General features: G+C 29.9%; 1 protein-coding gene across 5 annotated transcripts in view; it reads left to right on the top strand.

The window, feature by feature from the left end:
* Positions 1–15822, top strand: part of LOC143235844 (uncharacterized) — a 37460-nt gene extending 21638 nt beyond the window's left edge. For all 5 annotated transcript variants that reach the window (XM_076474082.1, XM_076474080.1, XM_076474081.1 and 2 more), the window contains 4 exons: positions 4372–4457; positions 7034–7117; positions 13498–13575; positions 15298–15822. In XM_076474082.1, coding sequence (XP_076330197.1) covers positions 4372–4457; positions 7034–7117; positions 13498–13575; positions 15298–15369 — 320 coding nt within the window. In that variant the 3' untranslated portion in view covers positions 15370–15822. The remainder of the gene's footprint in view (positions 1–4371; positions 4458–7033; positions 7118–13497; positions 13576–15297) is intronic.
* The last annotated feature ends 328 nt before the right edge of the window (positions 15823–16150 follow it).

Here is a 16150-nt window from a genome sequence, read left to right on the forward strand (position 1 = left end):
AGGGTGCGTCAAAAAACAAAAAGTTGTGACACTCAGTCGCTCGCTTATAATTTGATTCCATTCAATGAAAAAAATATGCTAGCGTAAAAATCAATCCAATACATTAATATTTAGGGGTTGCACAATGCGCACAAAATAACAACGTGTGTCTGGAACCAAACGAAAAGTTGGCATTAGTGAAAGGCTAGCTTCGGCTTTAGACAGAACCCAGATCAGTGACCGAAAAGCCGTGCAAATTTTGCTTCCTTTTGCAGCTCATATTGGACATAATATTGAGGATCTTGCCATTAGCCCAAGTTCCATAAGGATGAAACGAATTACTAACCGTACTCTTCTAGCAGCTGAATTGAAGGAAAGTTTTTCTCCAAACATTCCTTTAACATTACATTGGGATGGTAAGCTGATGGCTGACTTGGTCGGCAGAGAGAAGATCGAACGTTTGGCAATTTTAGTTTTAGGTGAAGGTGTAGAGAAGATTCTTTCAATGCCCAAGATTGATAGTGGGGATGCAAGTTTAGTAGCTTCTGAGATCGGATCAGTTTTAGTAGAATGGAATGTAAAAGACAGAATTAAATCACTTTGCTTTGACACCACGGCGACCAAAGGATCCAAATCTGGCATCTGTCTGAGGATTGAAATGTTACATGAACGTGAACTCTTGCACCTTGCCTGTAGACATCACATTTTGGAGATTCTTCTGAACGCTGTATTCTCTACTCTTGTGATAGAGACATCAAAAAGTCCAGATATTACTTTGTTTTTAAACTTTAGAGATTGTTGGCCTAAAATTAATAAAACTAAGTACATAACAGCAGTAGAAGCAATGCCACTCCGAATACAGCCTTGGAAAGATGATATTATTCAATTTTGTCAGAATCTCCTTCAATCTCATCAGTTACGGGACGATTATAAAGAGCTCTTGGAATTAGCTGTCATTTTTCTTGGATCTCTTCCACACTGACATTCTTCAGTTTCTTTCTGTACTTCTGGTACTGTACATCATGCATGATGGATGGCTTGAGCAATATATTCTCTAAAAATCTGGATGTTCCAAGAGGAGTTTGGTAGACTGCAACCACGGCCTGCTTGAATTGCATGAAAATCATATGATTAAGGAAGTTGGTACAAAGGCAATGAATCGGCATTTATGGTATTTATCTGAGGTTGCAGTTGGGCTTGTGCTCTTTGATGACGGTGTAACGAATAGCGACAAACTCAAGATGGTCTCAAATATGAATACCGTGAAAGAATCTCCTAGGCCAACTCCACGTTTAACAGTTGATGCTGCAAGCAATGCTGTTTCCAGAAAACTTCTAGATTTTTTTACCTCGGCAACGAAGAAAATTTTCTACCATCTGGATATTAGTAGTGCATTTTTATCATTACAACCGAAAGAGTGGAGTGCCTCCGAAGAGTACAAACAAGGAAAGGTCAGAGTAAAGAAATTTTTGTGACAAATGACGCAGCTGAAAGAGGAGTAGCTTTAATTTAACAGTTTACGGCAAAGGGCCGCACCAAGAACGAAGATCAATTTCAGTATATGATTCAGGTGGCAGAAGAACATTGATGAACACAATGGGAAGGGGGGCAGAGAAGGGGGCAGGCAAGATAAAACTTCAATGAAATAAATTTTTCTTTCAAGTTTTTATGTTTTTGCTAATTGTATAATCAATAAATATTAAATAATTTCTTTAAATAATTTAATTACCATTAACAATGTAATGTAGGGTACATTTAAGGAAAATAGTGAACTTTGTGAGGGATGCGTGACCCCTAAATACTTCGCGATTGAAATGAAACTTTGTCTATGTTCTTTTCTCATGCAGTGGCACAACTGAGCAACTGAGCAAAAAAATTGGGACATTTTAATTTTTATCCTTTATCCGCTGATGCACCCTAGTGTATTCGCTTATAATTCATACATTATTTAAAATAGATGCAGTATCTTATGAAGGTGTCTAGAGTAAGAAACGTTTTATGTTATCAAGTCAATCCAGTACATGCTTAATATTGGTGTGCATCAAACATGTATTAAAGGCATTGGAGAAAATTTGAAAAACAAGAATGCTGAATGTCAAAGAATAAAATTCAGTCATTCATTGAAGACATGATAATTCGATGTGTTACATTATTTCTTAAAATTTGAAGCTTTTTTGAGCATCCAGATTTCAGTGACTCGCTATAAACAGTGTCATGCTGCTAAAAGTATTCAAATCTTGAGGTGGTAAATAATTTTAACAGTGTTTGTAGTTGCAATGGCTATGAAGTAACCCTAGTATAAATATCTTTATGATTAATCATTTCAAATTACAATTGATAAAAAGCTATAGATATCAAGGCAGTAATATTCTCATGTAGTTTTTCCTAAATCCTTTATCCACTGAAGGGTCGGTGGTGTGTTTATGGAATTACAGTGTTAAACGTGAGGTTTGATTCACTGTGGTAGATAGAATTCAGGTAACCTATTGAGTAGTTTTGTGCTTTAAAAAACACAAATCCTATATGAAGGTTCAGGGTAACTTTCCCACATGTTTTGTATAGATTCTGACAGTAGTTCTTTGTATTAGTAGGCTGAGAAATAAATTTAACTTTTGGCATGTAAAAATAAGCCTAACATTTATAATTGATCTTTTTCTTTTTTTAGATGATTTGGGTCAATAATACAATGTAAAAATGCTTCTTCTGAATGAAAAAATATGTTAATGAGTGAAATCTATAAAATGTGTGTCAAGAACATAAACATAGAAAGAAAGGAAACTGTTTTACCTGTGGTGTTTCTAGATGCTGCTTACCTTTGGATTTATGCTCAAATTAAACAAAGTATAGTAATTGGAAGTGAAGAAATGATACCGAAAGTGGAGAAAAAAGAGAAATGAGAAGTACGAGTGACCTGAAAGGTCAAAATTGAAATAGATTAAAAGAAAGCAAGTGTTTGATATTGATTCTGGAGGATATGGAAACACTGAAACCTCTGAAACCATTACTGCTATATACAGCTGTATCTTTTTTATACTTCATGGGTTTGAAATATGAAAAAAAGATTCTGAATAGTAGAGCCATGTAGTTTATTTCTTTCAATTAATGCTTACTGGAATATAATATTTTAAAATTTGGTGCAATGCTTTGAGCGATTGTCTTTTTTTTTTCATGACTTGAGGTCTTAAATTCTTTAAAAAACAGCAAAGTTTTTGTAAAAAGAAGTAACAAAATTTGACATAGATTTAATATTTTAGTTTTTTGTGTTACAGTGCTAAAGAACTATAGGGTTGGACAAAGTTAAAGAAACACTTTGCCTTTTATTATTTGCTGAGAAGGGAAAAATGTAGCCAAATTGTAATTTGCTGTGCATACAATTATTCTTTGTTATTAAATGTGTGTACACAGATAGTATATTATTGTGTTTTCAGAGAAATATTTTAAAGATGTTAGGTAAAAAGTTGATCATATCTTAAGAGACGTGATTATAAGTGAATATTATGCTAGAGTTTTAGTAACTAAAACATCTAAAATAATGAATGTACCACCAAGGAACAGTCTCAGAAATGATGTAGCTGAAACATTTAAAAAATAAAATCATATCAGACAAAGTCATCAAGATTTGATCAGTGATTGGTAAAAAATGTTTTATTTTAGCCAAACTGTATATACTAAGTTGAATGGAACTTATAGAGTGAATATATTGTGAAAGTTGGGTATTAACATAAATAATAAGTGAATACAAAAAGTAGTGTACCTAGAACCCAACATTAGCTTATATCAACCAGTTCATCAAATAAATTGAAGGGAAGTGTATATTTTCGGTTACCAAAGAGGTTTGCAATACATAAACTTTAAATACTACCAAAAAGTGAAAAAGTGCAAGTTATATGGTGTGAAGAACATAAAGTTGGACTAATTATCATTGAAAGTCTGGTTTGATGAAGTGTATTATACCCTTTTCTCCATCAAATGAATGTGTTTACAGATGGTGAAAACTGAAAGAAACGTACATTCCTCAGTGCCTTGTAACATTGAGTTAAACAAAGTGGTATGCACATCTTTTTTATTATAATAATTTAGAACCAATGATCTCTCTAATCTTACTGCTGAAAGTTTTAAAGATGGATTTAAAGAACATAAGAATTTGAAGACTTTGCCACCACAGTCACCAGATTTAAATACTGTCATGCCTTTTCACTCAGGTTTTTCAAGCAAAAAGTGCTTCCAAGTGAATTTTAACTCCTAACATCACTTTAACAATTATAAAAAAAGGTTTCATCAATGGTTGGTAAAAAATTTATATACTCAGTTGAATGAAAATTGTATAAGAGTACTTGTACATGGTTTCACAGTTTTGAGTGAGATATGTAACTATTAGTATTTTATTTACAGCTCCTGGTTATGTAACCTCTTTGCAACAGCCATTAGAACATTCCAGTCAGAAACCTGGATTCAGTGAAGAGAAATATGTTCAGCAGGTAATGTATTCCACTTCTCCAGCCTACTGCTTGTTTTGTGTGACCTCTTCACACTGAATTAATTCTATTCATCTTTTTTTCATGCTACTGGCAAGATTATTTGACATTTCATGTTTCTCACACTCATTTTCTGCATGTACAGTGAAAGTATTTGTAAAGAAGCAAATGAGTATGAATTATTAGCAACATCAGTTTGAAAATGTTTTTTTAAGTGTAATGTTATGTGAATATTTGATAATAAAAATACAAGTTTTATGAAGTCATAAATGAAAACACTTTTCCACATTAAATTTCTGCTCTGATATGAATTTTAAAATGTAATATATTTTTGTTTTTACTAATATACAAGTTAACATAAAAATTTAATGCCAAGTTAAATACTATTGATGATAAATATTTTTTTCTAACACTTATTTGTATGAAACTAATTGATTTCTTTTTCATAATTTTATATACTTTATATCTTTTAAGAATAGTATTGCTTTATGTAGTTTTACATTTATAAATGTTTAACTAATTGCCAAGTTAAGTTAAAAATTTGTGAATTTGTTTTCTAATATTTATATCTTTACTTATTTACATTTCACTTTTAAAAACAGAGTAACACAGTCTTGATCTGTGTAGGGAATTTTAGTAGTTTAAGAACTAGAGTTAGACAGCTAGTAATAGTATTTATGTGATTATATTTTATTAGTGTACTACACTTCCTACAACCTCTACAACAACAACAAAATGTAAAAGCTGGTGATGGTTTTCATTTTAACTTTTTCAACTAATGCATTATTCTAACTTGATGTTTTTAAAGTAATTTTTAAATTATCCTTGATCTCATATTATAGACCTCTTCCATAGTTCACTAATTACATATTTAGAAAAAAAACATTTTTTATTTTAAAAACAAATTCCACAAGTTTTATTAGCATTTTCTACTTGGTGTATGAATTGTTAATATTAATTACATACCATTACATAATTACCATAATCTGTTTTTCAAATTTGCAATAATCCAATGCTGATCTTCTGTAAATCTAATATGTTCATAATTAAACAATGAAAACATTTTACATTCACAATAGTGGTAATAATAATTGTATTTAAAATATTTCATGATTCAAATTACAAATAGTTGCATTGCCAGTTAGTCTATTTATATGTGTTTGAATGGGATAAACATAAAAACAGTATTAAAAAAAAAGTGAGTCATCACAATATTTTGCAATCACATACTACACTTACCAAAAAATAAAATAAAATTACAAGATTTAATGATGATTTTCTTTTGTGAAAATTAAAAAACAATTTAAAAGCATAGTATATCTATTAAAAAAGTAAAAATGCTGTAATATTAAACAAAGAACTAAACATCAACAATATACCTTAATTAAGCAGTGAGCAACCTCCAGTCACATGACTCCTTTGTTTTGTATGTTATGTAATTCCTGTGTCTAGGTAAACTAGTTTAAAGCTGCTAATGACAAAATTTCCTCCAAATTATATCTGCCAGTTGCCTTCCCTCTAGCCTGTGATTCCAAATTAGTGACAATAGCATATATATTTGGTCATTTTTCATTTTACAGTAACAAAGATAGGACGAGTGATTTTAATGGCAATTGGAATCAAACCTTAGACCTTCAAATCATCCACCTGCCTTCCAGTTATGTAACTTTGAGCTTAACAACAAACAAACATAATGACAATATTTTATATAGTTGGTTATTTTCATAACAGTTGGTGTAAGCTTGATTTCAGTTAATCTACTTTTGGAAAATATAAAAAAATTGTAATAATGAGGAATACAAATTTTTAAGATTATTTTTGTGACATTATTAGATTAATCAATTAGTTTATGGGACACCAGACATTGCAGTTGCTCATACAGGAAATCAGTTATATTGATTAATTGTTAAATCACCTAACTCTCATAAGAATTCATATTTTGCTTTTTTGGCAAAGTATTACGTTTTCATGCATGAAATGAAAACAGAGGTCTAATTTCTCCATAAGAATGCAAACTGTATTGGGAATAAGAGAATAGTTAGACTTCATATAGGCATTAATGAATATAAACTGCCCCACAGTGGCACAGTATATCTATGGACTCCAGTATACCTCCAGAAGCTGGGTTTCAATACCAGTGGTAGGCAGAGCATAGATAGCCCATTGTGCTAGCAATCAGTTAATAAAGTTATTGAAAGAATAAACCAGCTGTTTCATTTCAAACTTATCTCTGAAAGTCAGTTGCTACAATCAAGATAAATTATTATGGAGTTTTAGTTTAGACTAACATAGGAATTAGTACAGCATATGTAAGGCCATTTAACATATTAATGGAAATTTAATGTGTTGTTAAAAGAAATGACTATCAAATCGTTTTAATTTAGTAGACGAGTTTTCTTGTTCAGAACTTATTGAAAAACTATTGGAATATTTTAAAACTATTAAAACCTGTTTTTTATTATATTATATTTAGTTGTGATTTGATCAAGAAAAATAATTTATAAGTGTAAAGTATGAGTATAGGAAGAGAAAAAATAACATAATGAAGATCAAAATATTTATATTAAATTTATTTTCAGTCAGGAGTAGTGTCAATGAGAGGTGTGCAATTAGCAGGAATTCCTTCTGGTCAGCAAGTTATACCTATTCAGCAACAGCCTAAAGTAAGCTACTCCTCTGAGAATTTGCATTAATTTGTGTGTGTGTGTGATATGTAGTTTGAATATCATACCTTTTTAGAACATATCTCATTAGTCTTTTTATTTTTATCCTTTTCAGAATTCAAATAAAAACAAAAGTTGAGACCACTGAATGAGTTCCAGACAATAGATTGATTAAAATGTATTGATTAGCCAATTTAATAGATTTATTCCAATTTCATCTTTTTTTTCTTCTTTTTTTTGATAATTCCATCCAGACTGATTTTGTTTGGGCATTGCTTGAGTTTCAAATGTGGCACGTTTTGACTTTCAGTTGGAGGACTCGTGGCTTGCAACTTGTTGTTGCATAAGATGTGCTTTTAATTTATTAGACTATGGGTGTAACATCAGTGTGACAGTTAAATGTCACTATAAATATTTTGCTTCAAAATTATTTTATGATGATAAAAAAATATAAATTTATTATTACATTATTTTTACAATTTGCATTGCATTTTATTTTCTAGAGCTAAGGTTTTGATCAGTGTTGTACTATAGTTATAATACTACACTACCTAAATGAGTAAGCATTTTGGGGTATTCTGAACTGCACAACTTAATCTTTTTTAATTGTGATGTCAGTTGTTACTTTTTCACAAAAAAGGTGAAATTTCATCACTTACTAATTAATGGATTTAAAGTCAAGCTGAATTATAATAAAGTTTAGTCTTTATTGTGTCAGATTGCTCATTTTTACAAAAGTTGCTTTGTAAAGGAATGAAATATCTAAAAATCACTGTCAGTATCACATTGTCAACAAAACTATTCATTGACATAGTTGCTTTAGCATATGAATTATTTTTATATGATACTTGTATAACTTTGCAGTTTCGAAACAGTGAAAAGATTTAGCTGTTACAAGTTGGACATCCTTTTCAGCACAAGTTTTAAGGTTTTATGGAGTTACTTTCAAAATGTAATTAACTCTTTCACTAATGCAATTTTTTTCTGCATATAACAAGGTTTTCAGTGAGTTACACTCAAAATTTAATCAAACTGCTTTTTTATCATGGTATATGAATAAATTTAATGTAAAGACATAGTTATTGATCCAGATTTTAATATTATTGACCAACCTTGTATAGAGTCATGGTAGAGAGAACAGCAGTTAAAGAATAAATTTTTACTGAAAAACACATTTGAAATTTATTTTAGGAGGTCTTAAAGATTATGCATAGAAATTTGTGATTTTTTCAGATGTAGAGAAGTATTTTTAATAAGACATTAATTTTTAAAAAATGTTCAGTTTTCCTTAGTATGATAATTTTGACATTTGCTTTCTAAGTCCTCTTTTCTCAGAGGTGTGGAGTTTAAGATAAATAACTCATAATGTTGTTATTACTCAGACAAAGCATAATTTTTATATAGTCTTCAATCTTGTTCAGTTACAGAGCCATAAGCTATGAAATCAGACCCCTCTTGACATGCCCATCTGTCACATTCTCTTTTTTACAAATTATATATAGTTTTTTCTGATATTTAATACTACATTATTTATAACCAATAAAAAGCCAAGATTTTAGTCTATCAAATAATGTTCTGTATTACATTGTTTTCCAAGCAGAGACAGGTCTGCTCCCCAGTGGCTCAGCGGTATGTCTGCAGACTTACAACGCTATAAAAAACTGGGTTTTGATACCTGTGGTGGGCAGAGCACATATAGCTCCTTGTGTGGCTTTGTGCATAATTCAAAACAAACAAACAAGAGACAGGTCTCTTTGACTTCAAGTTAAAATTTTATTCCCACATTTTTTCTTTAGAAGCAATGAAAATGCTTAATTTGTTGTTGATTTCAGGTGCTAATTATTATGCCTTTTAAATTATAATACAACTTTCCTATAAAGTTTTTGTGTTATAAATAATTTTGTTTTGATTTGGAAAACAGTTTTATTGTGTTTTTGATTACTGAAACATAATAAAAATAACTTTTACCATACCAAAATCATAAACACACCACATATGCACACACACACACACACACAAAACATTTTACATTTCTTTCTTAGTTGATCTTAGTTAATCATTCCAGTAAGGCCTAATGTAAGATGTTTGGCCTTGTTGATGAAATGAAACTTTATACAGTTGAGTACTAAATAATCTAGCTAAACCTACCTCATTCTGTTTCACTAAAAACATTAGTTTTCATTATCATATTGCAAGATCATAATTCAAATGAATTATAAAATTATGAAACGGACTTTTCACAAGCTGTATAATAAAATAAATCAAGACTAATTTTACATAAGCTATTCACAAAGATTTTTCTTTCTCGTAATATATCACAAAGTTAAAGGTTTCATTATCTTGCTTTGTAAGTAAATTTTCTAATGAACTCAAAACACTAGTGGATGTATATATAGTTGGAAAAAACAGAAAAATAGTTTTCATTTCATCTTTCAGTAACTAGTTAACTAGTAAAGACTTCAAAGTTGTGATGTATTGGAGACCTTTATAAATGAAGTGGAGAAACATGGATTGGCTATAATTAATAAAACTACACTTTCATTGCATTTGCAAAGTTTGAATTAAGGTTTTCTCTTGAAAACTATTTTCACTTTTCTTTTATAGGGCTATGAATGCTGTATTATGCCAAGAAAAAAATAATGAAGTTCTTGAACACAAGTTTTTATTGAAAACTCAAAAACAAAATTTTTAACATTTTTCTATTTACAGTTAAGTAAATAAAACTCTTTATATAACAAATTTCAACTCTGATATTTTTATTTGTTGGAAGAAAGAGCACAAATTTATTTTCTATGTTTTTAATTCACTGGTGTAAAATGTGCTCACCTAGGCTCAGTAGAGATAAGTGAAATAACTTCCTAAATGCTGTTCAGGATTCAACTCTTTCAACTAATAATCATTTTCTATAATTCTTTATTTGATATTCTGTGTTTTAAGAGTAAAATTACTGAAATTTAAAGAACTTGTGTGTAAATAGTAATATTGTATATGCATATATAATGTGCTTAACTGAAATGTGACTGTATTTTACAAATATTAGAATGCTAAAACACAGCCGAGACAGTTCGCTTTGCAAAGGCCAGTGTGCCTTATCATTAAAACTTTTATTATGTTAGCCAGGCACAGCTGAAAGGCCAATAAACAAAATAATAAATACATATAGATGTATAATGGTATGAGATTTAAGCTAATTAGACTAAACATATGAGTTTTTGTGTTATAAATTTTAGTCATTATATTTAATTCCTAACTTTTTATGATAGTTACAGGGTCGGTCAAATCGAACCAACCCTTACAGAGATAGAGTAATGAAAATAACAGATATTAATTTTCTTTTAAAAAAATGTTTGATAATTATCTGTAGGTTGTGAAGATTCCTTGGTTGAAATTTGAAAACTTTCTAATTCATAGAAGTATTTTCAATATTAAAGTCAAAATTTCTTTGCATGTTGAACAGTTAACATTTAAAAGAAAAAAAATTCATGAAAAAATCTTTAATTAAAAAATCTTAGTACTTAATTTAAAAACCTGATATTTTATGCATGAAAGTCTTATGATGTTTATCAATAACCTGCAAACTTTCATAAAGATACATCTACATTATCAAAATCATAGCATAATTATTCTCATGGTACAGTTAGGTGAACATGAGCATTGCATTCACTGTGGTATTTTGGTGTTGATGAGATGTTTTAATAAAGGTCTAGCTCTAGAACTGTGAGGGGAGTTAATTTGATAAACACACAAAACTACAGTCTAAATCAATATAGAATACAAAATTGATAATTATATCACAAACAAGTGACTGAAATGAAAATATTATTAGTTTAATACTAGATTTTAAAACCACATAAAGGTTGTATGATGCATTAAAAGAAGTTTTACTGGCACATATAAGAGCATAAGTGGTGTTGTATGTTTGTAACTTTTAAGACATAATTATGTAAATCTTTTATTGTTGGGTTAGTTCATAAGTAGATGTCTTGCATGAATGCTGAGATATTGAGTTTGAACATGTTTCAGACTTTGAACATGAAAGGAGAACAAAAACTTTTAATACAAGTTTGCTTATGTGCATTTTGAACACCACTTTAATAAATGTTGTAAAATAAAAGTACCTTCATTGGTATTTTACTTTAAAAGAATAAAATTATATTAATAGTTTTCTAAACAATAAAAAATAGCTCAATGAAAGCTGACATTTTTCTGTTTTATGAATTATTGTCTTAACATGTTTTCAGTACTATTGCACGTGTTTATAGCCTAGGAAGTATATAAGAGGTTGCAATCTCTGTAGAACTAAAGGGTTAAATGCAAACACACTTGATATTCATGAAATACTTGAGATATGACTGTTAATGGCTGTTTTATGTACATTTGGAAAACAAGTAATATATTTTCCTGACTTTGTTTATTTTAACTAAAGAAAGAATAAAAATACAATTGTATAAGATAATAACTTTATATTTTTTTTATTTTAGTAGTGTAGGCAGTTCATATCTTATATTGAATGGTGGTGACTTCTTCTTTGAAACAATGTTGTAAATACATGAATTATAAAAATAACACTGGTTGAGAACTTTAAAGCACATGAAACTTGAAAGATAAATGTTTGAGAAAATAACTTGTTCCTGTAATACAGACTTTTGTAAGATGGCATAACTTTCATTAAAGACATAGAAATATTTATTCTTCTTGACAAGAGAAGACAGTGTTGACTTGTGTATGTATGTGTTTTAGTCGGTGTTTAATTTTCTTCTTTTCACATAAAAGTATAAGGAACCCTATAATCCCAAACTCTTCACTGTGTCAAGGCTGAAGCAGAAATAAAAGCAAAGCCATTAATATTTTTAGTTTCAGATCATAAATTATCAAAAATGTTGTATTACATCTAATGCTATGTAAAGGTAATTGTTTACCAAATGATGTACCCATTCAGCACATGGGGAAGATATAGGAACTCTCTGGAAGAGACATAAGGGTCTCTAACTCAAATCCAACTGCTCTCTGTCATTCTCTTGGATACTCTTAAGGGTGTCTTCAAAGTTTGGTAGAGATAAGTGGAATAGCACAGGGAATGCATAAGGTCCCTGGGTCTGTGTGTGACATAAAGATGTCAGAGCTGAACATTGAGCACCCTATATTTACTGTATGGGTAGGGGTAAGACAGACATGTGATCAAGGCTTAGCTATCTTTGCATCTTAACCTCTTTAGATTAGCATAACATTCTTCTTCACAGTCAGAATAGAAGACATTCAAAAGTCTGGACAGTAATACCAAAAATGGTAACTTTGTATTTGTGGCAGCAGAAATAGCATTATACTTATAGGAAACTTCTGTGGATATAACTAGTTATGAAAGTTAATTTGAAAGATAAGGATTAGTTTTACCTCATTTTGGCTGTACTGTTATTTCATTGTTTTTTTATGCATATAAAATTACTTGATACAAAAAATCTCATCATTTGGTTACTTTGACATTTCTTGTATTTTTAACAAAAACTTGCAGTAGGCTTATAATACATTTGTATTTACTTGAGTGAACCAAAATAGGTAGGCTAAAAGGAAAAAGTATAAACTTTGCATTAAATTTATAATTACTTTCAAAATAATGTCTTGTTTTAGTGTAGCAGACTTATAATTTAAAGTTCTGTTTTTGGTGTTAAAAATTCTATTTTACTGTTATAATGGAGTGAAATACTTGTTAACCTAACAAGGCAGAAAACTGCCTGGCATAACAACTTTTACTAAACAACATGTAATAACTGATCTAAAGGTTAATTATTTTACCAGTGTGACAGGTATATAAAGTGTGAAAAGAGTAACATTAAGAAAAGTAATTGAATGACTTACTCTTAGAAGAGGAAACACTAATAGGTGGAACTGTTAAAGCCTTAGATCAATATACAACATGTCTCTGAAGAAAAACAAAACTGTATAAGTATTTTACTTATAATGTGCTTTTTGTTTTAGTTATACTTGAACATTTTCTGTTGGCATTGGTCAAAAAACTGTAGGCATGATAGGTGGGCATAGCCACAAACAGCAGTGCTGTGGGGGTATCTTCAAGTGCTTACATCTCTGTGGCTCACTCTAGAGTGAAGATTAAAGGAGTGTGCTAGGTTTGGTTGAGGTCAATGAAAACATTCAGATATGAATACTTAGACACACAGAGGATGCTTCTGCTTTATTTGCAGATTAATATTTTGAGGTTATGCCATTGTCATATACATGCACAAATCTACTGTACACTTTATTTTAAACAATATACAAAATATTACAACTATGAAAACTAAAAACAAATTTACTTTGTATTCATCCTGACAATTTCACACTATGTATTTATAAAAATAATTGGATGTTTTTTCTTGTTCTTATAGCCTGGAGGGATCACCGCTGGTTACCCTGTCAGAGCTCAGCCACCTCCACCATCATCAGTGGCTCATTATCAATCTCAGGTAAACTTGATTCTTCTAATAATTGCATTCTGTAGTATGTGCTTACACAGAGAGTAAAAACAGATTTGTTGATTTTTATTTATTAGATAGTGTCAACCTAAAATTATATTATTCCCTGTTTAGTACTGAATTTAAAATCATACAAGATGTAAAGATTCAAGAAGTTGTTTCCTACTCCAACTTATTTTAATCATTGGGAACAAAACTTGTATTTTTATTGCTTGTTCTATTTCATCCATCAAATTAATTACATCAACCATGGTTCTTAGTTGATGCTATGAACTAATTGACAAAAATGTATTTGAAAATCAAATGCTTCAATTTCTTGTGGAAAAAGAAGATGGAGTATTGACTTGTTTGTGTGTGTTTTACTTTTGTGTTTTTACATAAAACATTTTGTAGGTGATCTAAGGACTTATGTTGTTCTGCAGGACACATTTGAAGTACTTTCTTTTAAATATTTAATTTGCTTTAATAATCTGTAGTATTGCTAAAATCTTTAAATAATTGGTTTATTTCAACAATGTCTCTTAAGACACCATAGGAGGAATTTTGTTGTTTACAATGTTATAAAATGAGATGTAGTGACATTAATTATTTTCTTTATTTTCAAAAGGTTTCTGAAAAAAACTACGGTTAGGACAACTTTTTAACATCTCGTACAATTGATTATAATTATCATACAGTAACATCATATAAATATGAACATAAAGAGATAATTCAATATGACTGTAAGTTTCAACACTTTTGTGTACTTGTAATATTGGATTTTCAGTGTAGTATAATCACCCTGCATGTTTAACATTAAAATAATAACTCCGTTTTGATAATAATGGTATTCCATCAGATAATGTTTAAAACAACCAGTTGCTTTAATAACCTGTACTTTTTTTACCTTCGAGTTTGCTAGATAATGGCCTTATTTGATGAAACCAAATGTGTGTGTACATAAATGCAATAGTGCTAATGTAATGGTGTCAGTTGAAACATTCAGTATAACAGGAGAGAAAAAAAAAAAGAGTTGTTAGAAATCAACACATCCAGCTTTCTTTCATTCATTATGTACTGATGTTGTTTGATTTACAGAAGTTAGGCAGAATGTGTAATTATCTTTACTTTCAAGGCTGTCTACTGTTTGTCATTTAGTCATCATTAATCATTGCACATGCCCTGACAGAGAGAGCATATGGCTAATAAACTATGTAAATATTCATGTCGGCTGAATGCTGTGTTTGAACCTGAGCTATCAGAAACATGTTTTAACAAATCAGACTGAGCTAAGTTTAAAATCTAGTAATTAATTAAATAAAGTAAAATTCATTTTAATCATTTCCTTAATTATGTATGGGTTTCATGATTTATCCATATGTATTGAATAGATTTGAATTAATCTGATTGCTTTTTTTATGAATTCTCTGAACTGTGTATGTAGATGTTTTGCTGGTATATTGTATTTAAAGACAAACAATTGTTGGATGGTTGAGATCAGTCCAAAAATACCATTTTGTATGTGTTAAATAAATGAAGTGATTTACTTGTAATTAGGTTTTAAATTCAATAATATGTGAATGACACTTCTTGCTAAATGACACATGTATTCTGTTAGGTTTCTCTTAAAGCTCATCAAAGTTTTAACAGATTTGTTTATAGGGAATTTAGGGTATAATTTGGCTATGCCTACATTTTTTTTCTGTTCTTAAAATATTCTTGTTTCTCTGCTAGCATGGATTTCCTTCAACACAAAACGTCTCTCGTCACAACTTCTCAAACCAGCCGACCACAAGGTATTATTGATCAAAAATAAAGGAAACTTGAAGGACATCTGTTAATTATAGCATTGCTGTTTCATAATATATGGTATGATCTGAAAGGCATTTCTGTACACTATGAAACACAGTCTCTTGTATCAATATTTTACCGTTATGGGATCATAGTAAATGTATATATATCCGTGTGATCTTGGAGATTGATACCTTGTAAATATTATTCACTTCAACTGATTGTTTCTCTCTTAAGACATTATTCTGTTGAGAGAAACTTAGAGAAGAAATACTCGCACCTCTTAAAGCTGTGAGTTCATCAATGTGCTACAGATACTATCTATATAGAATGTTGTAGTTTATAAATATAAATACATTACAAGTGTTAAAGAGAAATATTGGGATTAGAAAATTTTTGGTAAATATCTTCTATGAATGTACTGTATGTAAATAAATCTTGTGAAATAAAGTTTTTATAAGTGAATAATTGCATACAATTTTATGTACTGTTGTAAATCACCAACACTACAAGTATTATGCAAACACATTTTAATCTAACATTCTTATAAAAAAAACAAAAACAACTTTCGAAACCCTATAGCTATGTTTTGGGGTGGGGAGAAACCTATTTAAGGATAAACCTTCTGCTCTCTTTTGGATTTCTATAAAATTTGGTTTTCAAACCTATGTAGTTTGCTTTACAAGTGATCTAAAAGACTATTGGCCTAGCAGAGAGTGTAATGGTTCGAGTGTTTGATTTCAAAGCTGTAGATCACAGTACTGAGAACGCTTATGTGATAGTCAATTTCACTGTT

This window comes from Tachypleus tridentatus, chromosome 12 (assembly GCF_004210375.1).
Source record: "Tachypleus tridentatus isolate NWPU-2018 chromosome 12, ASM421037v1, whole genome shotgun sequence".
NCBI lineage: Eukaryota > Metazoa > Arthropoda > Merostomata > Xiphosura > Limulidae > Tachypleus > Tachypleus tridentatus.